At 46.5% G+C, this 24,078-nt stretch overlaps 1 protein-coding gene across 2 annotated transcripts; it reads right to left on the reverse strand.

Annotated features, from left to right (window-relative positions):
• Positions 1–197: 197 nt before the first annotated feature.
• Positions 198–23,859, reverse strand: ALDH3A2 (aldehyde dehydrogenase 3 family member A2). 2 transcript variants are annotated; one of them, XM_026005590.2, is made up of 12 exons: positions 23,723–23,826; positions 23,458–23,619; positions 19,357–19,588; positions 17,783–17,868; positions 15,997–16,205; positions 14,506–14,623; positions 12,462–12,603; positions 10,059–10,225; positions 8,523–8,622; positions 5,361–5,596; positions 4,139–4,259; positions 198–1,782 (listed from the first exon to the last, which is right to left on the reverse strand). In XM_026005590.2, exons 2-11 carry the CDS (start codon positions 23,608–23,610, stop codon positions 4,182–4,184), a joined length of 1,521 nt encoding a protein of 506 aa, XP_025861375.1. In that variant the 5' UTR covers positions 23,611–23,619; positions 23,723–23,826; the 3' UTR covers positions 198–1,782; positions 4,139–4,181. The 2 variants fall into 2 exon arrangements, with proteins under 2 accessions (XP_025861375.1, XP_025861376.1); XM_026005591.2 differs by lacking the exon at positions 4,139–4,259 and having other exon boundaries at positions 23,723–23,859.
• Positions 23,860–24,078: the final 219 nt, after the last annotated feature.

Raw genomic sequence — 24,078 nt, forward strand, 5'->3', positions numbered from 1 at the left:
AAAACACAAATGACAGAAAGAGAAATCTTCGCTAAGAATTTAAGTGAGAAAGCAAGACTTAAAGTTGATAAATACTACCTGTGATATATTAAGGCAAAAAATGGATTTGTAGTTGGGGGAAAAGTTATTGCCAAAGAATTGTCTCCGACAGGGCATAAGAGGTTCCATGCTAAGAATGTTATTAAACTTCATACCAGTTTTAGCAAATATAGTGTATTTATTTTGAAGCAGAATAGGTGAATAGTCGAGGCAATAATTTAGTTTAACTAGAAATTAGAAAATACAATTTAATATACTATATGAAAACTCCATATTGAAGTTCTGACATATTTTATGACCAATTATCCTGATGAAGTGACAGTGTTAAACAGCTGTTTCTTAATCTCACCTAATGATGAATTCTTGATACCTCACCCTGTGATTAAATCACACACTCTCCAAAGGGAATTATACATTCTCTCATCGTGCAGAGGCGGGGAGGGTGGAGCCCTTGCAACCAGGAGTCACCACAGCCTGGCAGGGAGGCTGCATTCCACAGGGCTCTTTCCCACCTGGCTGAAGCACCTGGTCTCAGGTCTGGGCCAGGCTCAGGAGATCCCGTTCCTCTCCTTCCTATGTCCTCCGTCCCCTTCAGTGTGGCCAACTGCTATGGCTTACAGAGTCTGCCTCCAAACCATCCACCATCAGCCCCTCGGAGGCTCTCCAGCTCCAAAGTCCTAAATATCCAAGGCCTCTTGTCCCTGACAGGAGGTGGCTTTCCACATTAAGTCCTGAACGGTGAACTTATTCAGAAGGGGATCCCTCTGAGGTTCAGAAAAGTGAAATTTATTAGCATTGTGCTATGGGACATAAGAAATGTAAAGATTTGTCCTTCAAGATCCACTGACTTGAAACTGTAACATCCTGAGAGAGAATAAGTATTGTTATAAGTCATTTTATTACAGCATAAAATCATACCAGTTAAGTTTTGTAAGATGCAGAATTCTATGCCTACACAGGAAGTGACAGATGATACTTTTGTGAAATTGGCAACGGTCTTCCCTGGAAGCCCTGGGAAATACAAGATGTTTTGCATGGTATTAGTCACAAAAGGCATTTGTAGACAGCCACAAAACAACTGTCCCCAACAAAACACAAGAGGGTGGAGAATGGATGAGAAAGTAGGAAGACCACTGGTCAGATGGCACTGACAGGAGGGTTGACTCCCGAACGTCAAATCCTTATGACCCAATGGATGAGGGACAGGATCAATTCCCACCACCAACCCATATACAATTCCAGGGCATCAAACCCTAAGCAGAGCTGGGAAGATCTATCTCCACTTCTCTGGAAGCCGAGGGCTGATGGCTCCACAGAGAGATGGCGTAAGGCAGCAGTGGGGGCAGGGTGCCCTGTGTCCCATGAACTGGAATGAAGAAGTCACTCAACAGGTTCGGAGACTCTTTTAGGTTCGGAGACTCTTTTACATCTCCCAAGGAGTCCGGGTTTAGCATAACGCATCTCCTCCCCTAGACTCAAGCTCTAAGGTCTGGGTGACACAACGCCAAATTGCTTCTCCGAGTCACCAAACAGTGGGGGGAGGACTGGAGTTTGGCTGACATGGCAAGTTTTATCCATGGTGAATAGCAATGACTTTTAGATTTGATTATGGTGCATTTGCAGTTTTCCTTACTATTTTTGGTAGGATTTTAAAACGATTGGTTCATTAACTATTTAATAGAGAAATAACTCAGTAAAGGCATCTAGGAGGTTGAACAGGATCCTTCTTCAGTAGTATCCAACCTAGAGAGAGGAGAAAGAGATTCAAGTCTCGCTGCTGGTGTAAAACCCCGCCCAACCAGCCCTGGAATATGAACCGGTTCCATTTCAGGACTCTACCAAATGCTTCCCATTTTAAAAGACGCTAAATACACTGTATATAAAAGGTCCCTGCATCCCTAAGAAGCAAAGTCTCGCTGCTGGTGTAAAACCCCGCCCAACCAGCCCTAGAACATGAACCGGTTCCATTTCAGGACTCTACAAAATGCTTCCCATTTTAAAAGACGCTAAATACACTGTATATAAAAGGTCCCTGCATCCCAAAGAAAGATGGTGTGGGCTGAGGACAAAAGACTATGTCCTCTCGTACAAAACAACAATAACAAGGCAGGGAGTGGTAGTGGAGGCGGTGTTCTATTTAGTGTTGTAAGACAACATCAGAGTTGAACCGGGAATGGAAAATGTTCACCTCCTATCCTCCAGCTGTGAACGGGTGACTGGAGTCCCGGCATGAAATCTGAAAACTCATAAACAATTGTGCTTCTAAAATCCAAAGCGTACTGAACAGGATCCGTACCTACTGAGGCCGAAGAAGTTTTGCTACCACCTCAGATTTCTAACAACATCCTGAATTTTCAAAGGCTTCATGACACCTAAAAATTGTAACCTTTCATATTTCTCAACATTTAAAAACCCACAGCCCCCACCATCTTTCTGTGGCTTATATTAAACTCTGTTGGAACTTTGTGTACATGTGTACACACACACACACACGTTTTAAGTGCATAGAGAACTCCTCTCCACTCTGAGGTTTTGACATGCTCCCTTTCAACTGGTAATTGCTGCTTTCAAATTCCGTTTGTTTGTTTGTTTGTTTGTTTGTTTGTTTATTTATTTATTTATTTATGAGAGAGAGAGAGAGAGAGAGAGAGGCAGAGACACAGGAGGAGGGAGAAGCAGGTTCCATGCCGGAAGCCCGACATGGGACTCGATCCCAGGACTCCAGGATTGCACCCTGGGCCAAAGGCAGGCGCTAAACTGCTGAGCCACCCAGGGATCCCCTAAATTCCCATTTAAAAATGTCCCAAGCCCGTTCTCATTCTAGTGAAGTGAATTAAATCACAACCGAACACATAACAAAATGTCTACTAAGTGCAGAAAAGCCATTTCAGAAAAATTACTGCAGTTGCAATGAAGACTGCTCAAATAAATGTACAACGTGGGCTCAGAACCACTTATTTAAAATAAAAGGTAGACTTGATAAAGAGAGGACAGGAGCTCAGAGAGAAGAGCAGAGAAGCAGCAAAGAGGAAAAGAAAACCAAACACTAACTGGTCCCACATGAAATCCAAAAAGGTCCGAGCCACTTGGACATCAGCTCACAGGAATGGTTGCTGAGGTCTCCCGGTCGGAGACCACTGCTGGCTGCCCTCATCCTATGGATGAGGAACCTGAGGCCAAATGGGAGCAAAGGCCTTGCTCACCATTGTAATTCAGCTGATCTCAGAGCTAGGAATCAAGGCCACATTTTCTTGTCTCCAAACTACATCTTTTTATACAGTTTCTCTAGACGTTCACAGAGGAAAGCTTGTCTGCCAAACCTGTTGGGGAGCTGTGGGTGGACTACCTGGCCTGCCCTAGCCTGTCTGCCCCTGCATGCTGCACCCGTGGGAGCCTTCCTGGGTTCTATGAGGATCACAGTCAGCCTGGGCCTCTGAATTTTCCATGGTGCTAAGAAGTCCCATCCCCAGAAAGAAGGTGTGTTTCAGGCTGGGGACTGGTGCCTTGGGACAAGAGAAGATAATAACCAGAGACCCACGCACACCTCAGACCTCAGGACGATGCAGAGGCAGGAATCAAAAGCCTCTATACTGCGCACAAGGTTCTGATTCACTCAGTTTGCCACCAGGAATTCTGAAGTCAAACTTCTTTTGAAGCACCCAAACAACTCAAAGGGACAGAATTTTTATTTTTTATTTTTTAGAAGAGTGGTCTCCAATTATAAAAGAGCTTTCGGTGTGCATGTACCTACAGATCTGAGGCAGTCAGTGGGGCGACCTCCAGAAGGGCTGAGTGGAGGGGAGGTGGGAGGGGGAGCACACGTGACTCTCCTTTTTCTAGAAAAGATGAGTGCTTCATCTAGACCCAGCTGAGTCATTACCTCCACACATTTTTTTAAGATCCCAGCAAGCCACCCTCGCCCTTCTTAAAGTAGGGCTAAGTCACATTTTAACACTGATAGTCTGGGCCGAGCTCCAAAATGTCTGGAGAGTTTTTCAATGACCTTTAAGCCTCCCGCTAGAGGAAAGCTAACCACTAAGACAGATCAGACCCCAAAGTGGCCCGCTTTACATACAGAGAGAAAACAAGCAGCTCCTACCTCACTCTTAACAGAGAGAGCTGGTCCTGGAATCTGCTGGCCATCACTGCTTATTGGACAATACAGTCTGAACTCCCAGAAAACTCAACAGGGCCTTTCTCCTCAGCACAGCTTGGTATTTCTGAGAAAACCCAAATGATTTCAAATGCAACTGGTGTCTCCAATTCCACCAAAGCTGTGATACTGCAAGATGAGCTAACCCCCTTTCAAACTTAACACAAGGTCCACATAGTGAACACAGGTATTTCCATTAAATGCTAGAAACTTGCCTCTTTTCCAAGGCTACTGTTCACGCATGTTGTCACTGTTTGCAACACAGCTCCTCAGTCACCTAGCTGAGAACTCCAAGGACATGGTGGCCTTGTGCCCACTCCGTCCTAACTTCTGCAGTCTTGGGTCTTCTCCTTCACCCCGAGGAGACACGACCTGCCTTGGGAAGCCAGGTATCGTGGGCCACCCAGGAGCCCATGTCTCTACAGTAACTAATCACCAAAGACATAACTTATATGGTGGTCAACTGTGGAAAAGAAACGCTCGCGCTTCCCTTGCCAAAGCTGCGTCATGACTGCCATCACCCGCCAAAGAATTCTCCCCCTCTCCTGCCCAGCATGCAGATTCCAGACACACTGGAGAACTACACTGAAACCGAGACACCAATACCACAAGGATCAGAGGACTGGACAGCTCAGAATGCTGCAAGCAAGTTCTGTGAGGTTTTAAACTTTTTTTTTTTTTTTTAAAAGATTTATTGATTTATTTGAGAAAGATAGAGAGTGCCAGCAGTGGGCGGGAGGAAGAAAGAGAGAATCCCCAGGCAGACTCCTTGCTGAGTGCAGATCCCCAAGCAGGACTCAATCTCATGACCGACCCTGAGATCATGACCTGAGCCGAAACCAAGAATCAGACCCTTTACCGGCTTAGCCACCAGGACCCCAGGGTTTTAAACTATTCAGCCAGAGATCGACACACTTCTTCTATGATCATCTAGGCTCTGTACGCATAGCCACTATTGCAAATACTCGACTTTGGCCATGCAAAGTCAGCAGGTGGTTATGGCTGACACCCCCATAAGACAGTGGGCAGGCTGCCGTTCACCAACCCGGTCCTGGACTTGGCAAGTTAACCTAACAGACAGAGTTCGTTTGTAAAATGAGAGAGCTCCCACAACAGAAAAGGTGCATCCGATAGCCATCTGGGTGGGACCAGAAAGAGCGGTACTCACCTTGACAAGCACAGCCGCCAAAATGCCCAGGAAAGTTAGTACCAGCAGACTGAGTTTTCCTTTGTTGAAGCGTTTCAAGATGAAAAATTTCGCCCAGTCCACTTTTGACTGGCTGTTGGGAGGATACCTGAGCTTGTTAGCACCTTCCCTCTTTAAACTTTTTAGTAAACAGGGACGTTGATGAGAAAAAGTATCAAAGCTGTATTTCCCGTGATAAGCTCCCATCCCGCTAGAACCTGGAACAGAGGGAATAGAAAAACAGGCTCCACTGTAGGTGACACAAGCTACCTGTTGTGTGAACCCCAACGGAGGAAGCCCACAAGACTCCTTGCTGCCTGGGACACCCCCACCTAACTTCTCAGCACAAGTGGCTCTCTTTGCCAAACAGGATGCTTTCCAAGAGTCCAGCGAGGACTTGTGGCTGTCACTTATAGCTAGGACCCTGCTATGTGTTCTCTAAATCCATTCTCACCCCCTGTGTAAAGGCATCACTGCCCCGGATTCCAGGCAGAGAGAAGGAGTTTGGCAGGGTCAGGTAACCTGCCCAAGGTGGAGAATCAAAACCAGAATACGAATCCAGGTCGGCTAGACTCTTAGGTACCATGTGTTCTTTTCCTGCTGTTCCATGTGGCTTTATTAATCCACATCCCTATACACTTTTTGCTTCCTCTAAGTTCCTAGAGAGCAACAGAGACAGGATGGCAGGGTTATCCAGCTGGGTGATAGTAAGCAAGTATAAATCTCTGTCCTCTTAAAAAGCCATGCTTTGCAACAGTCTTTATTATGGGTGATGCGGAGACAGGGATATATGGCACAGTGGCATAAGGCACAGGCAAATGAGGCCAAGAAGGCACTTACTGGTGCTTTCAGGGCTGCTGGCACATTGTTTTGGGGACAAGTGAAGCCACAGGGAAATGTGGCTATATGCATCAAAAGATACACGTTTTTAAGGAAAAATTGAAACTATACGTTAACACATTAACTGTGCTTATGCCAGGGAGGGTATTACGTTCCGTTCTTTGAGCCTTCTGTAATGCTTTATTTGTATTTGCTCTTTCCCCAAAAAAATCACTTTTAGAGATAGGCGAAAAAGCACTTCACTTTGAAAAAATAAATCTCAGCCTTTTGAACACAATAATTACACTCAGACATTTTTGCTAAGGAAAAGATTCAGAAGGTGCACAAACCCATATTAGAATCCTAATACCAAAAAATCTGGAATCACAGAAACCTAATGCCAGGAATTAGTTAAAAGCAAATATGCTCCATTTGTAGGATGAGGCAGTACCTGGGGGTTACTAAAATCATGACACACAACTATCCTGACGTAGGAAAATTATCACACTATACTGTCACGTACAGGATGAAACACAACATACAACAGGACACAATTTTGAACAAAATATTCTTGCTTTTATGTGTACATATGTGTACAAATATGCGCAAGGAAAAGGATTTTAAGGACATACCTCAGAGCTTATCTCTCAATAGTGGGGCATGGGTAATCTAAGCTATTTTGTGGGGTCTTCTAACTTTTCCAAGTCTTCGTAAGAAGGCTGTATTCCTTCTGCATTTGGCAGGAGAAAGGTTCATTTTGTTATAAAGAAGAGGGTATTGTTAATGATGCTAAATGCTACATAGACAAGCAAAATAGGGACCAAACGCAAGTCATGCGACTTGCACTCAGGAGGCACCTGGAGCCAGGATCCTGGTGGTTACTGAGGAACCAGAGACTAGAATCCAACTGAATCCTTGAAGAATCCAGGCAGTGCTGCTAGAGTAACTGCAAGCTATCTTTCCTTTCATGACCTCTCCCTCCATCAGTAAACCCTGTTGCTTGACTCCTCCAAATACCCACCCCCTTTCCAACTAGCTCCCCTGCAACCATCTGAGTCCCAACCACCACCAGCTCTAGTCTGGACCCCTGACCTAGCCTCTCCCTACCTGCCTCCCATGTGTGCCAGGCACTGTGCTGGGTGCCGGCGATGCATTTACATCCCAGGAAGGGACATGAAACATGCATGGGAAGCAGGCCACGGTCTATTGGCCATGGGATGAGTTGGCCTCGATTGGGAACAGGTAGTCTTGATAAATAAAACGAACCTCCTCATCCCCATGGACTAATCATGTGATTCCAGAGGAAGAGAACAAAGCAGCAGCTTTTAAGACCATGGCTTCTATTGTTTGCTTTTTATTATGAGAATTTATACACATTTTGTTAGCTTGAAATTCTTCTGTGAGATATTAGAGAAGCCTACCACCTGGCTCTACTCTTACTTTTCCTTCAGGAGCTAATCATCTCAATTGTAAAAGAGGCATGTGACTCACGGCCCAAAGGGAACAGCAGGGACCAGACAATGTCCGTGGAGCTACGCTGAGCACAAATTTCTGCTCGTCTTCTCTAGAACACGGGGCATCTCTTGCTCTTTTCAGCAGACAATCCGAGGGGAGGCTACTCCCCACACAGAGGGCTGGGGGGGGGGGGCAGGGTAGATGGACACTGGGGATGACGTCGCCCCACCCTGACCTGAGCAGAGAGGGATATCAGAAACCCCAGACTGAGGCCTGCTCTGGGAATTCTGCACCCCATCATTTACTACCTCATTTTAAGAAAGACAGAGTGAGGGGCACCTGGGTGGCTCAGTGGTTCAGTGTCTGCCTTTGACTCAGGTCCTGGGATCAAGTCCAGCATTGGGTTCCCCGCAGGGAGCCTGCTTCTCACTCTGCCTATGTCTCTGCCTCAGTCTCTGTGTGTGTCTCTCGTGAATAAATAAAATCTTAAAAAAAACAACCCCCCCCCCCACACACACACACAGAGGGATCTTATCAATCAATTTGAGACTTGACTTTCAACCTCCCAAATCCCCTAACTCTAAGAGGAGGACAGTAACCAAGTAATAGCCAATAAATAAGCCAACCAATGTAAGGAACAGAACTGTCACACAGATGGTGCTGGGTGCTAATGATGGAAAGTGAGTGACGGGAGAGTCACCCCTTGGTGGGAGCACCTGGCAGGGCAGTGGGAAGGCCCCTTTCCATGGGTTGGGGGGAGACCTCTAAGAAGACAGGGAGGTACAGATCTGCAGGCTGCCTGGACAGGTGATCTGACAAGCAGCAGGACCTTCACAATCTATGCCCCGAATGGCAGAGAGGAATACTCACCCACACCTCCAAAGGGTAAAGAGCTGAGTGTGAAGTGCATGATGACATCATTGGCTGTGACACCACCGCTGGACGTGCCGTCGATCATCTGTCTGACAAGCTGAGGAACGGGACAAAAGCTCCAGGTCAGCAGTGCCCATGGCATGCCGACTCCATGTATTGGCAATGACTAACTCAAGTCTGGCACACTGGGCCAAATACATACATGCTTTCAAGCGTTGTTCAATTTAGCAAACGTGACTAGAATCCTTCTGCTCAGATACACATCTAGTCCTCCGAGGGAGGCGGCACTGAACCGGTCCTGTTCGTTTCACCACTGCCAGGAGCCAGAGTTACCCAAGACAGCCACAGAGATCTTTGTTTATACGGGACAGTCCAGGCTATATTCTGGTTTTTAAATATCGCTAAAATTTCTCCCTGATCTAGGTTACAGTGTGTAATGAATAGACACCATTTAGTTTTTAGGAATTGCAAAGAATATGTAACTTTTCAGACATGGCATTCTATTTATTTTGAAGAAGTGGTTGGTCTAAGATCAGAAGAGGCATGAGGACATCTGACTGGTAAATGTCTTTGCACCCAGTGGCCACAAGCCCTCGGGAGTCCAAGTTATGAGTGTCACAGTGGACTGTGGTCAGACAGTAACCCCATGGCTGGGAAGCATGCCCCTTGGACCTCCACCCTGCCCAGTGACCCGAGGCTTCAAGGTTCTTGTCCACATTACCTCTGGTCATTTAAGATGTCACGCCACTCTTAATAACCCATTATTTAGAGGCCCATCCAGTCGGCATCACTCATGAAGCTGTATCTCCACAACACGGCAGGCTCTAGAAGCTGCCATGTTACCACAAGAGGCTCTCCACAAAACACCTGGTTCGTGAACTCCTCAGCCCTTGACCGGTCCCATCTCCCCCAGGGTCTCGCATCTCTCCAGAGGGCTCCTGAGCCTCCTTGCCCACCTTGAGGCCACTGACCCTTGGCAACAGCCAGTCTCCATATGAGGCGAAGGAATGAGCCATGTGGCAGAGTGGCAGAGCCACTCACCCTGTCGTAATACTGTGTGACACTCTCCCCTGGCTGGGATGGCTCCATTGCTCTAACAGCAAAGGAACTGGGGAAAACGAAGTCTGAGATTTCACTACCACGTCCACAACTGTGCCAGAGATCTCTGTCCCACATGCCCACCTGAATGGCCACAAATGTCACTGGTTAAGAGGGAGAAAGCCCTGTGGGGTAATGGCAGAGAATCTTCTAATGCTGGTATATGAAAACCTTCCAATTACAGGGAAGATGTTTGTGAGTGCTAACCCTTGTGACCCAGCCCTGAAGACTCCGGTCTGACCCTTGGGAGTATGGGAAAGGTGAAAGCCACAACCCCAGGGCCTCATTACCCAAGAAGAGCAATCTGTGAGTAGGGCCTCACTTGGCAGACTCCATTACTGTACAAAAGAGACCATCACTGGCTTTGTGGCCAAGGAGGACCACGGCTCTATGATCACAGCTTGTGCCACCGAGCTGTTCTCTGGAGCGTTTTACCTTATCGTTGTGAGAAAATATGTAGAAAGCCAGGGGCTTTTCACGGCTGTTTATGAATTTAATGGCTTCATCAGCATTCTTTACAGGAACTATTGGAAGAATCGGTCCAAAAATTTCTTCTTGCATTACCCTGCTTTCAGGATCAACATCACTAAGTATTGTCGGGGCTGAAAAACAAAGGCGTGAAATGAAATCCTAAAGCAGAAGACAGGAATGGCAAACTCTCACCATGTTTGTTTGGCTGGCTCACTGATCCAATCCCTTCCCACTTCTGCCCAAGGATTAGCTACTAGGGAAACAAAAAAGTCCTGAGGCTGGATGTGGGTGAAATGTGCACATATGTCTCTAAGAATGTGCATCAGGGAAGCCCCACGCAAACCAAGGAAAAGACACACTTGAGTCTATTCCCACTTAACCCTGTTTACAGCCATATTCACATGTACCAAAAGGTCGTTTCCACTTTTTTTTTTTTCAAGATTTTATTTATTCATGAGACACCTAGAGGCAGAGGCAGAGACAGAGGGAGAAGCAGGCTCCCTGTGGGGAGTTCAATGTGGGACTCGATTCCAGGACCCCAGGATAATGCCCTGGGCTACAGGCAGACACTCAACCACTGAGGTGCCCCTGTTTTCACTTTTCTGTGGACAGGTCTTTCTGAGAACGCAGACAGCTCTTCTGTGGATCAAATCAACACTACTCCTGAATTCAAGAGCTTCTGTGTATATGATCTCTGACCTTTATTTCAACTCTGTTAGGTTAAGAAAATATACATCAATGGTCAGGAGTCCTGAGTTCAGTGTTCCATCCACTATGGGGAAGGCACACAAGAAAGGAAGCGAACATGCCAGGTCAGTCACCAATCAGCTCCCAAAGACCCTATACACAAGCCAGGCCATCAATTAGAAGAGAAGACACTGGTCAATAACAAGTGTCCTCTCTTCCTTGTCCCCTAATTTCTTACTCGGTCAACCTGGCCACGTGGCATAAGACAGCTCTCACCAGCACCCTCTAAGGGTGTCTATGCTGCTATCGGGGCTCAAAAAACCATCAGTTTGGGTGTATGCTCTCCACGTAGCCCTGCACTAAAGTAAGGTAACCCTGACTCTAGGTCAGGGGAGGGTTCCTAACTGGTTGCATGAATCACAACAGACCTTTCCTCTCTCTTGCCATTGATTCGCCAAGGAGTGGGCCAAGTCAGGCTGATAGAAAAACAAGAAAGATGAAAAACTGGGGGTATGGATGCCATTCCTGAGCTCTGAATGAACAGGTTGGAAGCACCTCAGGACAGCTCATTATGAGAGAATACAATTTTTCCTCTTTAAGCTCTTTAGAATTTGGGGTTTTTTTAAGTTGGGTTTTTTGGGGATGTGCAGCATCCCATCTGACAAGAGGGAATAAGTAAAGCTATTTATAACAGTTCTTTTCCTGAGTAATTTTCTGTCACTTCCATCACCTATGTTACTCTAGAACAATGTGTTCAAAATGCAACTGCAGTACATATTCCTGACAAAGAATAAAAGAACACAAAGTAAAAGTAAGCAAATAGTGTCAAGCACAACAGAGCAAAACATTATTTCTGGTGGCACCTGGGTGGCATGGTCAGTTAAGCATGTGCCTCTTGGTTTCGGCTCAGGTCATGACCTCAGGGTCATGAGACTGAGCCCCACCTCAGGCTCTATGCCCAGGGCAGAGTCTGCTTAAGATTCTCCCCCTCTCCTTTTGCCCCTCTGGCCCCTTGCCCTGCCCCCTCAAAAGAAAGAAAGAAAAGGAAGAAAAGGGGGATCCCTGGGTGGCGCAGCGGTTTAGTGCCTGCCTTTGGCCCAGGGCATGATCCTGGAGACACGGGATCGAATCCCACGTCGGGCTCCTGGTGCATGGAGCCTGCTTCTCCCTCTGCCTGTGTCTCTGCCTTTCTCTATCATAAATAAATAAAAATAAAAAAGAAGAAAGAAGAAGAGGAAGAAAGGAAAGAAAGGAAAGAAAGAAAGAAAGATCTAAAAAAATAAAATAAAAATGAAACAACAAAACATTATTCCTGGAACAGTACTGCCACTGGCTACTTGTGGTAAAACGACTTCCTCCACGGCCTGTCCTTCCAGCCAGAAACCAGAAAGGATTACACAACACTTGTATTTTGCTTCTCAGGGTGGTTAGGTTACAGGTTGTAGAAGAAAAAAAAAAAAAAAAATCTACATAAAGGCAAGAAGCCAGTGCAACAAGGGTGGTGTGGTGCTGTTATTTATAAAGACCTAAAACCATCTGAGTGATTTATAAGCCCATATACCTAAAAGCAGTGTGTAATTGTTCATTAAACATTATGCACCCAAAGGTTTATTCAGTAAATAGCATTGATGACAACTGTCATGCTGCGTGTCCCCAGAGCAAAAGGTGAATTTCCATTACCTATATAGCGTGTGGCCTCATCGGTCTCCCCACCGAAAGCTATTTTCTGTCCTTCAAGCAAACTTAGTATCCTCTTAAAATGACGAAGATTGATGATCCTTTCATAATCAGGAGATTCTTTTATATTTTCACCATAAAATTCCTATTTAAAACGATAGTATTTAATTGCCACAAAAGACTCATATTTCAGTTTCTTGAATAAATACAAGCCCCACTCGTGCCCCCAAAGCCATCTGGTTTTAGATCACTGCCCACATTCCTCAAGTCACTGAATAGCATTTCTACCTTTTGGCAGTTGAGGGATAAGAACTCAAGCAGATGCACACACTGAGGACTCTTCATAGTAGGGTTCATGTGGATCTCTTGCAGACTGCCCAGGCACTATCCTGGGGTGAATGTGGGTGCTGGGGGTAGTCTGGCTCTGAGTCAGGGCCACCCCTCCATGCACGCTGCAGCTGTGGCTGCTTCCCTGCTAGGATCTGCGTGTTGTAGCAGAGACTGTGTGGCCTGTAAAGCCAAGTATTTTTACTCTACAGCCCTTCCCAGAAAAAAGTCTGAGCTTTGCGCTATTTCACTGTTTTGCATCCTCTCTGGACTGGTCTTCCCAGCAGTGACAGGAAGACCACTTCAAGAATCAAAGTTTTGGTAAATTAATCTCAAAAATCATTTCGTCAGAATTTATTACATGAAACAAATACAAAATTCCTAAATTGCCCTATCGCTTCAAAGCCTTATGGGGGCTCTCCATTTACTCTCAAGTCAAAAGGGTGCCCACCCACCCTCCAAGCAACGCCCTCAGGCCTAGGCACTAAGAATCACCCAGGCAGCTGGCTGACGCGTGCTCCTGGGCCCAACTCCAGAGCCACCAATGGTGCTTTTCAATGCTACTTGCACCTTAGAATCACCAGGAGACCCCAGACCAACTGAATCAGTCTTTGGAAAGTGAGGACTGGAAACGTTTCATTAATGGCTCCCTGGTAGGAACTCCACTGAGAACCGCTATCCTAAGGCAGAAATGCCTCGAAGGAAGGCAGAGAGGATCTTATTCCTTTGACACTGAGTCCTCCCCATACTCAGTGAAGCACACCTTCTCCAACCCCCAATGGTTTTCCGTCTCACAGACACCTTTAAGACCTGCTGTCCCACATTCTTCAAGTCTGGCTAATACCCCTTTTCATGTTCTCCTTGTCGGGCCCCATCTCTAGTCCTATCCCTTAGATTCCAGTCCTAGATCGAGACCCTCAGCCCCTTGTGTCTGAGTGACCCTGCCTGGGTCCCTGCTTTTCTCTCAACTTCCAGGACACACTCTTCATCCTCTCATCACAATGTGACTCTTTGATGTTCCTGATCCTTCCTTTTAGTGCTCGGTTAGCATCTGTCCAGTGAACCATGACTGTTCCAGTAATTTCTCCCACACAGGGGGCTTAATGAACCACCCCCAAACCAGTGAGGCCAATCACACTGGTCTACCTCTTTCCTTTCTTCCAATCTAAATGCTACATTTCTTTGAGGCTTCGTGCAGGCTGCTACCACAGTATTTCTCAATTCCTTCTAGAGAGATCTTTACTATGAACACCCTGGAAGACTGATAAGCAGGTTGAGAGTATACTATCTAAGGTATTTGATTAACTCCCTCCTCCAAACTACTGGCCTTCCTAGCCCTCTGCATACACAAGAGCAGATCACCTTAAGCAATGCCCAACAAGCCAAAGGGCCTCTGACTGCATTTCAAAGGATTGGCAACATCCTCTCAAACCCACAGAACATAGTTAATTTTTTTTTTCCAAAGCATATGCCACAGCTAACCAGTTGTTTTTACACATCAACTAGGCAGCTGAAGTGGGTTAAACACCAAACTAATCTTGCTCCTAGACATTCTGTGAAAGGTGCCCAGAGCATTTTTAAGGCCATAAATGATTTCAGTCATATATGCTAGTAGAATTCTCCCAGGCGGGAGGAGAGAACAAGGATACTGTCTGAACACAGCTAAATTAGACCCATATCTTAACAAAACCAGTGGAGATCAGATATGTTAAGCACAAACCTTCACAGTTTCCTTAATCTTCTGCACAATTTGATTCTGGAGGGACGGTTCACAGAGAACGTAGTCAGGAGCAATGCAGGTCTGACCACAATTCATGTACTTCCCCCAAGTTATACGCCTGAGGTGGGAAAAACCAAAACAGCCACAGAATTCAGTCTACTATTCATCTGCTACCGACTTTTGTGTTCTTGGAATATTTTGCAACTATCATGTATTCATAGTTTTACTTAGGAGTCTTTGTAATCTTTATAAAGAATAAAAATGTTTTAAAAACTCATCTCTAGTAAATCAGTTGATTAGAACTTAGAACGCATTTTCCTCCCAACATAGGATATGCTAAGGAGCAGGGAAATTTTCATGCCAGCTTATGGGAAACAGTACTTTGTAAGCAGTGAAGCCATTACCTACTTTGAGATTTGAGAAAAGCAGCAAGCTCCCCAGCCCCTCTACTCCTCCCCCTCTAGCCAAGAGGAGACCTGGGGTGTCAGGAGCTCCATACAGTCTTCAATTCTCCTGACTGTGGCTCTTGGTCCTGCTGACAAGATGTTCAGGGGTATAGAGCAAGACAGCTAGCCCAGCTGCTAGTCCACTCTCTTCCCTATGGACCTCTTCCCCACCCTGGAAAGCCACAGCCACGTATGGAGCAAAGCCTGCGCTCTGACATTTACTCCAGGACTCATGTTCTGACAAAGAGACAACCTGGACACAGCCTACATGCCCACAGACCCTCTTTGCCCATCTCTGAAGGGGAGAGAAAAGCCAGACCACCCCAGGCACACAGTCAGTTCTGGGTTTTGGCACTTCCTAGGAGCTAAACCTGATTCACAGAGAGAACCTGAAACCTTTTGTTTTCTGGTTCCCAGCTGCAAGATATTATTCAAAGTTAAAATATGAGTACTACTGATTTTGTCAACAAAGGGACTCGTTAGAAGAGGTTAGCATAAAACCTTTCTGTTGGAAATCGAAAGGTTTTATTTTATTTTTTAAGATTTTATTCATTTATTCATGAGAGAGAGAGAGAGAGAAGCAGAGACACAGCCAGAGGGAGAAGCAGGCTCCATGCCGGGAGCCTGACGTGGGACTCGATCCTGGGACTCCAGGATCACACCCCGGCCAACAGCAGGCACTAAACCGCCAAGCCACCCAAGGATCCCCCTAGAAAATCAAAAGATTTTAATTAAGCACACGCCATGCTTTACCTACTTCCTGGATCGTCTACCAGCAGAACAGTTAAATTTCTTGCCAGGTCTATAATCCCAGAAAAAGAAAACTTTTTGTAGCTCCTAAGGGCAACCATGCAATGTCAAGACCCACTGCTAATTTCTTCTGGCAGTGGCACAAAGAGACGGTTTATGAAAGAGTTCTAACACCCCTAGGGACGGCAACCATCCAAGCCTTATGACGTCTCTCACAGCCAGGAGGCCCAGCACCCTGGTGCCAAGAGGATCCACCAACATGTCAGTCAAGAAACCCTCAGGTAACCAGTCTCACCTGCAGGCAATGTCCAGGTCACAATCTTTGTCGACGTAACACGGGCTCTTCCCTCCTAGTTCTAGAGTCACAGGGGTCAGATGCTTGGCAGCAGCTTCCATGACAATTTTTCCAACTGCCGTGTTCCCTGTATAGAGAATGTGGTCGAATCGCTGCTTCAGGAGCTCTGTGGTTTCTTTGACGCCACCGTTGATAACAACATACAAGTCCTTCAAGAAGAAACAGAAGCATGGACATTGCCCCGTTAATCCTACCACCTAACAAGCAATTTCTTAGACATAAACCTGTAGTGTTCAGGAATATCAGAAAAATATAGGACCGGCCCCAGTAGGCACACTGAAGGGAACTGACAGAGGACAAGTAGACAACACAGTCTGATGGCGTCTGAGACCCATCTCAACCTGCAGTGGCACTGACCAGAAAATCCGCAGGTTCCCATATCAGCTCAGCAGTGAAGACACCGAAGAAAAGAAATGCTTTCTTTTCTTCCCTGGTTGGATTTGACCAGGGAAATGCATGAGATAGGGCCATGTGAGCTGAAGGTTTTTTTGTTGTTGTTGTTTTTAAGATTTTATTTATTTATTCATGAGAGACAGAGAGAGGCAGAGACACAGGCAGAGGGAGCCTGATGTGGGACTCGATCCCGTGACTCCGGGATCATGACCTGAACCAAAAGCAAACACTCAACCACTAAGCCACCCAGACGTCCCTAAGCTGAAGGTTTTGATGAAGAGTTTGCTGTCAGTGACCACAGGACAGGTCCCAGATGAGTGTCTCAAGCTGAAGGATCTCACCCTACACGACAATGCAGGGCTTAGCCCATACCAGGAACCAGGCAAATAAATGTTGAACGATCAGTACTTGAAGCAGCACAGGTGAGACCACTCATTTTTGAAGCCAGATCTGGGCTCAATCTGGGCTCCGTCATTTGATAGCTAGGGGATCTTCAGCAATCCTACCGAACACCTGTAAGTCTCAGTTTCCTTATGTAGGACTGGGGAGAGGCCACATAGCTTTGGACTGAGCCCTTATGAGCTTTGAACTCAGCCTACTGCGTTCTTACTAACAGCTACCATGGAAAAACATCTTGTGTAGCAGCAGCCTGAGAAGCAATGACAGGGAACAGAAGAAAGGAAGGGACAGAGCCAGGTGTTCATAAGACTCAGACAGCAAAAAAAAAAAAAAAAAAAAAGACCCGGAGACAGCGGCATGAGATAAAAGCAGGCTTGTGGGCCTCATGCTTCCATCTGATCTACTAATGGGGGGGGGGGGGGTTGCTCATCAGTTCTCTCTCACTCCACAGCTCAACTGTCCAGCATATGTTTCAAGTTTTAACTTGCATAGGTTAATCTACAGAACGTATGTGATCGGGCCCCCGATCTGACTCCCCATGGAGACAGACAGTGAAGACTTTGCCCCCGGTGAGAGGCAAAGCAGGAACCCTCAAACTCTATCTTCTGGTTCCAAATCCCGCTCAACCCATGACATTTCCCAGTCTTCATCACCCTTTTGAACTGGGTAACCATAGCTATTAGGAAAATTAATTCTGCGGCTGCTGTAGCAGTGATAAGATAGCAACGAGAACCCACGGTTAGCCTCCAGCGTTAGAGTAATTTGTACAACTTCAGCTATGACATTTTAAAGTTGCCTTTCAATGAGAACAAAATTAGGACTCCTCCCACAGCAATTCCCTGTAGACAGCCATCCATGGCACACACTAGTAGAGTATCAGATGTCTATCCCCCGACTATAAACACCCATGGTGAACATGGGTGAAGACGATTACCTGGTCTAAATACCGTGGGAGGAGTTCAGCCAAGATCTTAGCTGTTTTTTCACTTAGTTCAGAAGGCTTGATGATGACAGCATTTCCTAAACAAAGACAACAGAACAGCATCTTTTAATACTTGAGTAACTTTAATACCTACCAAAATGATGTTCATGGTGGGAATATAGCCTAGGTTCTCCCATTACTTTTGCAGCTTTGAATTCTGCTCTTCCTCAACAAGCGTAAGAGCTTATCTTTTTTTTTTTTTTTTTTTAAGATTTTGAGAGAGAGCACGTGCACATGCATGCCCATGCAACTGGGGGGAGGGGCAGAGAGAGGGGGTGAGGCAGACTCCCCACTGAGCAGTCTAACGTGCGAGCCCAAAGTGGGGCTCAATTCCAGAATCCCCAAATCATGACCTGAGTAGAAGGCAGAAACTTAACTGACTGAGCCACCCAGGCACCCCAAGAGCTAGTCTTATGCCCTCAAATTCCAACTCCTTGGTTCTCATTAGCTTCACATCTCTGACAATTGGCTCTAAAATCCTCCTCCACTCCTCCCATTTCCACCACTGGACTTTCCTGTTTGCCTTGGAATTATTGGACAAACAAGCCTTGTCAACATAAAGTTGTTGATCAGGATCCAGCAGAAGTGTGGAATTAATCTGGCATTTGCTGTACACATAAGCTACCATAACTCCCACCGCCCACAGCTAAAGGAAGAAACTGGTCAGACAAAACCAAATGCTTCATCCAGGACCACAGCTGGCAACTAAAACCACACTAGAACATGGATGGCTGACTCCAAATGCCTGGACCTGCTATTTGTTGCCAGCAAGAAATGCCAACTCATGCTTTTAGACCCTCATAGGTTCATTTTCTGGGTTATCTCAAAAAACAATTACCGTGTAAGTCTCTGGAGCCCATTTAAAAAATTAATAATAAAGGGGTACCTGCCTGGCTCAGTCAGTAGAGCATGTGACTCTTAATCTCGGGATTATGAGTTTGAACCCCACACTGGATGTAGAGATTACTTAAAAAAAAAATCCCTTTGGGATCCCTGGGTGGCGCAGCGGTTTGGCGCCTGCCTTTGGCCCAGGGCGCGATCCTGGAGATCCGGGATCGAATCCCACGTCGGGCTCCCGGTGCATGGAGCCTGCTTCTCCCTCTGCCTGTGTCTCTGCCTCTCTCTCTATCTCTCTGTGACTATCATAAATAAATAAAAATTTAAAAAAAAAAATCCCTTTAAAAAAAACAAACAAACAAACAAAAATCCCTTTGTACATCATAGCTCCTCCCAGTCCAGAGAGACCCAATAATATCCAACCCCAAAACCAGCTTTGACCAGTTCCACCTCGTGGAACTTTCTCTCTCACCCATCTTGAGAGTGTACTTTCACTTTAATATACTTTGTACTTGTTAAAAATATATAGGTATGATGACAATACTTTTGCATTCTCAGTACACTGCTGGTGTAAACCAAGGTAAGCCACCAAAGCAAATGCATTTAATTATCCACTGTCCTAAATTTACAGCCAAAGTGAGAGAATAAGCCCCTCCAAAGAGTTACAAAGACAGAAGCTGACACCAGACCTGCAGCAATGGCTCCAATTAGAGGCTGAATGGTGAGAACAAAGGGGTAGTTCCAAGCTCCAATAATCAGTACGACTCCCAGGGGCTCCGGTTGAACATAGGCCTCATCCAGCATGGTGAACAGGTTCTTCTTAGCTGGTTTAGCAGCAACCCATTCGGGAAGATTCTCCAGCACAAGATCAAGTTCCCCAAGAACGGTAATGACTTCCTGACTGTATGCATTGAGTTCACTCTGTTATAAGAGAATCATAGTTAACCTTGCATGAGTCTGGGACACTCAGCCCTGAATGCCAAAAACTAGGTCAGGTACACCTGCAGTGACAAGTGGCATTATGAGACGAGCTGGTTTGCCATGCAGATTCCTTTTGCACCCTTCTTGCCCTCAATAGCAGCTTGCTACCTTCCACTCTTAACATTGTCAACCCCTCAATCCTTCTTTACTGACCCAAGCCTTTTCAAGTCAGGACTGGGGCACCTGGGTGTGTCTGCCTTTGGTTCAGGTTGTGATCCCAGGGTCCTGGGATTGAGTCCTGCATCAGGCTCCCCTCAGGGAGCCTGCTTCTACCTCTGCCTCTTCCTTTCACTGTCTCTCATGAACGAATAAATAAAATCTTTAAAAATAATAAAGTCAGGACTAAACATTACCTCTTTCAGAAAGGAAGATTTCCCTGATTAATATTAGTCTGTTTTGATCACACTTTATAAACCATAGCAATTCTGCTTCTGATGTGTACCTTAACATTTCACCCTTACACAGATTTATAACTGTACTCACATTCTATCTGTGGATGTTTTGTTTCCCAAATTTAAATCCCTCAAGGGCAAGGAACTTACTGTTTTTCTTTAGTAATCACAGATGTACTTACACAAATACCTGTAGAATGACTGATTTGTCCTTTCTGAAATCTTAATTACGTCACCTTATTTGGTATCACAGCTTCTCTCTACCAAATGTACTAGAAAAGAAGGTTTATAGTTACTTTTGTTCCTACTACTACTGGCATTACTACCCTTCAAAATAATCTTTGAAAGGGGGAAGTGAGACAGACTCACAGAACAGACTCACAGAGCAACGCCTTGTTACCACTGGAATAAAATGTAAAAACAAGACAACAATATTATTAGAAAATAGAGAGTAATATTCCCTAAATACTACCCCAAACTCTGCTACTCAAAAAGTGGTTCCAGGATTTTTTGGGACGATGGTGGAGGAGGAGGATTCTGAACTCACCTCCTCCCATGGACACTCCAAGGGTACAACTGCACGGAGTGACTCTCTCGGAGAAAGACCTAAAGACCCACAGAAACCTCTTCCACAACTAAAGACATAAAAGGCTACTTGGAGAAGGGTGGGAGGGGCAGAGACCCGGTCTAGTCCAAAGACACACCTCTGGCATGGGGACCCACAAACAGCAGTGATATCCTGCATGGAGATTCTCCCCGGAGAGGGAGGGGTTCAAGCCCCACCATCAGGTGTCCCAGCCCTGGGGACCTCCACCAAGGAGCCTCGATAACTCTGCCTTTGAAAATCAGCAGGCTTAACCGGGATGCAGATTGGGTTAATTAAGAACCGGAGGGCTTTAGGAAACCAAGACTCTGCTCTTAAACTGCCTATATGCAAACTCACACACTCAAAGACCCAGCACAGAAGTAGCAGTTTGAAAAGTGCCTGGGCGGCTCAGTAAGTTAAGCATCTGCCTTCAGCTCAGGTCATGATCCTGGGGTCCTGGGATCAAGTCCCGAGTCTGGATCCCTGCTCAGCAAGAAACTTGCTTCTCCCTCTCCCTCTGATCCTCTCGTCCTGCTTGTCGTCTCTCTTTAACAAATCCTTCAAAAAAAATTTTTTTATTTAAAAAAAATTTTTTTAAAGTGCCTGGGCCATAAGTGAAGGAGATTTACTGATTAGTTTTAGGGTGTATGCCATATTAAAAATAGAAATACCACACAATCTGGCAATTTCACTTCTGAATATTTATCCAAAGAAAATGAAAACACTAATTAAGAGGAACCTGGCTTGCTCAGTCGGTAGAGCACAAAACTCTTGATCTCGGGAGTGTGAGCTCAAGCCCCACGTTGGGCATAGAGATTACTTTAAAAAATAAAATCTTGGGGATCCCTGGGTGGCGCAGCGGTTTGGCGCCTGCCTTTGGCCCAGGGCGCGATCCTGGAGACCCGGGATCGAATCCCACATCAGGCTCCCAGTGCATGGAGCCTGCTTCTCCCTCTGCCTGTGTCTCTGCCTCTCTCTCTCTCTCTCTCTCTCTCTGTGACTATCATAAATAAAAAAAAAAAAAAAAAAAAAAGTTAAAAAAAATAAAATCTTGGGGCAGCCCTGGTGGCGCAGCGGTTTGGTGCCGCCTGCAGCCTGGGGTGTGATCCTGGAGACCGGGGATCGAGTCCCACATCGGGCTCCCTGCATGGAGCCTGCTTCTCCCTCTGCCTGTGTCTCTGCCTCTCTCTCTCCGTGTAAATAAATAAAATCTTTAAAAATAAAATAAACAGGGATCCCTGGGTGGCGCAGCGGTTTGGCGCCTGCCTTTGGCCCAGGGCGCGATCCTGGAGACCTGGGATCAAATCCCACATTGGGCTCCTGGTGCATGGAGCCTGCTTCTCCCTCTGCCTATGTCTCTCTCTCTCTCTCTCTCTGTGTAACTATCATAAATAAATAAATATAAATAAATAAATAAATAAATAAATAAATAAATAAATAAATAAATACAATACAATACAATAAAATAAAATAAAAAATAAAATCTTGGGGCACCTGGGTGGCTCAGTGGTTGAGCGTCTGCCTATAGCTCAGGGCGTGATCCCAGGTCCTGGAATCGAGTCTCACATCGGGCTCCCTGCAGGGAGCCTGCTTCTCCCTCTGCCTATGTCTCTGTCTTGTGTGTCTCTCATGAATAAATAAAATATTTTTAAAAAGAAAATAAAATCTTAGAAGAAAAACGCTATTTCAAAAAGATGTATGTATCCCTACATTCACTGCATTATTTACAATTGCCAAAATATGGAAGCAACCTAAGTGATAGATGAACAGATAACAAAAATGTAGTACATACACATACATCTATGTACCTATAGACGTATATAATGAAACATTCCTCCGCCCTAAAAAGGCATGAAATCTTGCCATATAGGACAAGAGGGGGACCTAAAGAGGGTGAAATAAGTGAAATAAACCATACTGAAGACCTACGTTTTACATCTGAAACGTATGTCTCAACTATACTTCAATTAAAAAAAAATGGAGTAATAATTTTTAACAGGTGTGGTTCCAAAACAGCATGGGATCACCTGGGAGCTTGTTAGAAACTTCCAATCTCAGATGCCCTCCAAGACCTACTGAACCATAACTGGCATTTTAACAAGATCCCCAGGTGATTCACCAAGACACTCTTGAGTTTGTGGAGCACCGGCCTAAAACACAGAGTCAAGGAGGAAAACTTCAGTGCAATAATGACAACCATAAAAAACCTCAGTCTACAAAGAAAACCACAAAAAAAAAAAAAAGGAAAGCCCGGGGGGCTCAGCGGTTTGGCGCCGCCTTCGGCCCAGGGCGTGATCCTGGGGATCCAGGATCGAGTCCCACGTCGGGCTCCCTGCGTGGAGCCTGCTTCTCCCTTCTCCTGTGTCTCTGCCTCTGTCACTCAATGTGTATCTCTCATGAGTAAACAAAATCTTTAAAAAAAGGAAAAAAAGAAACCACAAGAAAAGCAAGAAACAGATTCGGAGAAAAATACAGAGCTGACAAACTACGGAAACAATCCCCACAAAAAATTAAGAAAAGGACCACAAATGCAACAGGAAAACAGGCAGGCTATACAAGGCACACAGTCACAAAAAGAATTTTGTGAATTCTCAAAAGAGGAAGAGAGGCCAGAAGACACTTGGGTCTATTTCTCTGTGGTCTTGCAATCCCGCGTCAGAGGCACTCAGCAAGGTAAGAGGATCGGGAAAGGCAAAGGAAACTTGCTTTGTATCAGGACGGCTGGAGAAAACACGCCCACGGGCCTTGAGTAATCCAAAACAAAGCAAAAAAAAAAAGGAAAAGCCCGGGCGGAATGCGGCCCCCAAGTGGGACGGCGGAAGCGCGCGTACCTTGCACAGGTCGCCGGCGATGGCCTCCAGGATGTCCTTCTCGCGCTCCTGCACCATCCTGCGCAGGGCTTCGAGCTGCTGGAGACGGAACCTAACGGGGCGCGAGCGGCCGGACGCGAACGCGGCGCGAACCCGCTGGATTCGGCTCTCCATGGCCTGGTCCTAAGGAGAGAGGGGAGCTCGGGGAGCGCCGCGGTGGCGGGTCCGAGGGATGCCGCCGCCCCTTCCCTCACGTCCCCTCCCCGCGCGGGCCCCGGAGCCGCACCTGCCTCACCCGCCCGCTCCCTCGCTCGCTGCGCGGCGTCCTCGGCGCCCGTCCGGCTCGCGCGGCCCGGCGGCGCTGGGTGTGACCCTCAGCCGCGCACTGATTGGCAGGCGCGGGCCACGTGACGTCGGCGGACTCCGCCCCCGCGACCTGGCCGCGGGGGGCAGGGCGGGGCGCTGGGGCCGCGCGCACGTGGCGGGGCGGGGGGCCCGGAGGTGGCGCGGGGAGCGCGGGGGCAGTGGGCCGAGCGCCGGGCGAGAAGCGCGGGGGTAGTGGGCCTAGCGCGGGGGGGGAAGCGCGCCGAGTGCCGGCGGAACGGGGCCGCGCGCAGGGGTTCCCGTCCCTCCATCTTGTGG

This window comes from Vulpes vulpes, chromosome 12 (assembly GCF_048418805.1).
Source record: "Vulpes vulpes isolate BD-2025 chromosome 12, VulVul3, whole genome shotgun sequence".
NCBI lineage: Eukaryota > Metazoa > Chordata > Mammalia > Carnivora > Canidae > Vulpes > Vulpes vulpes.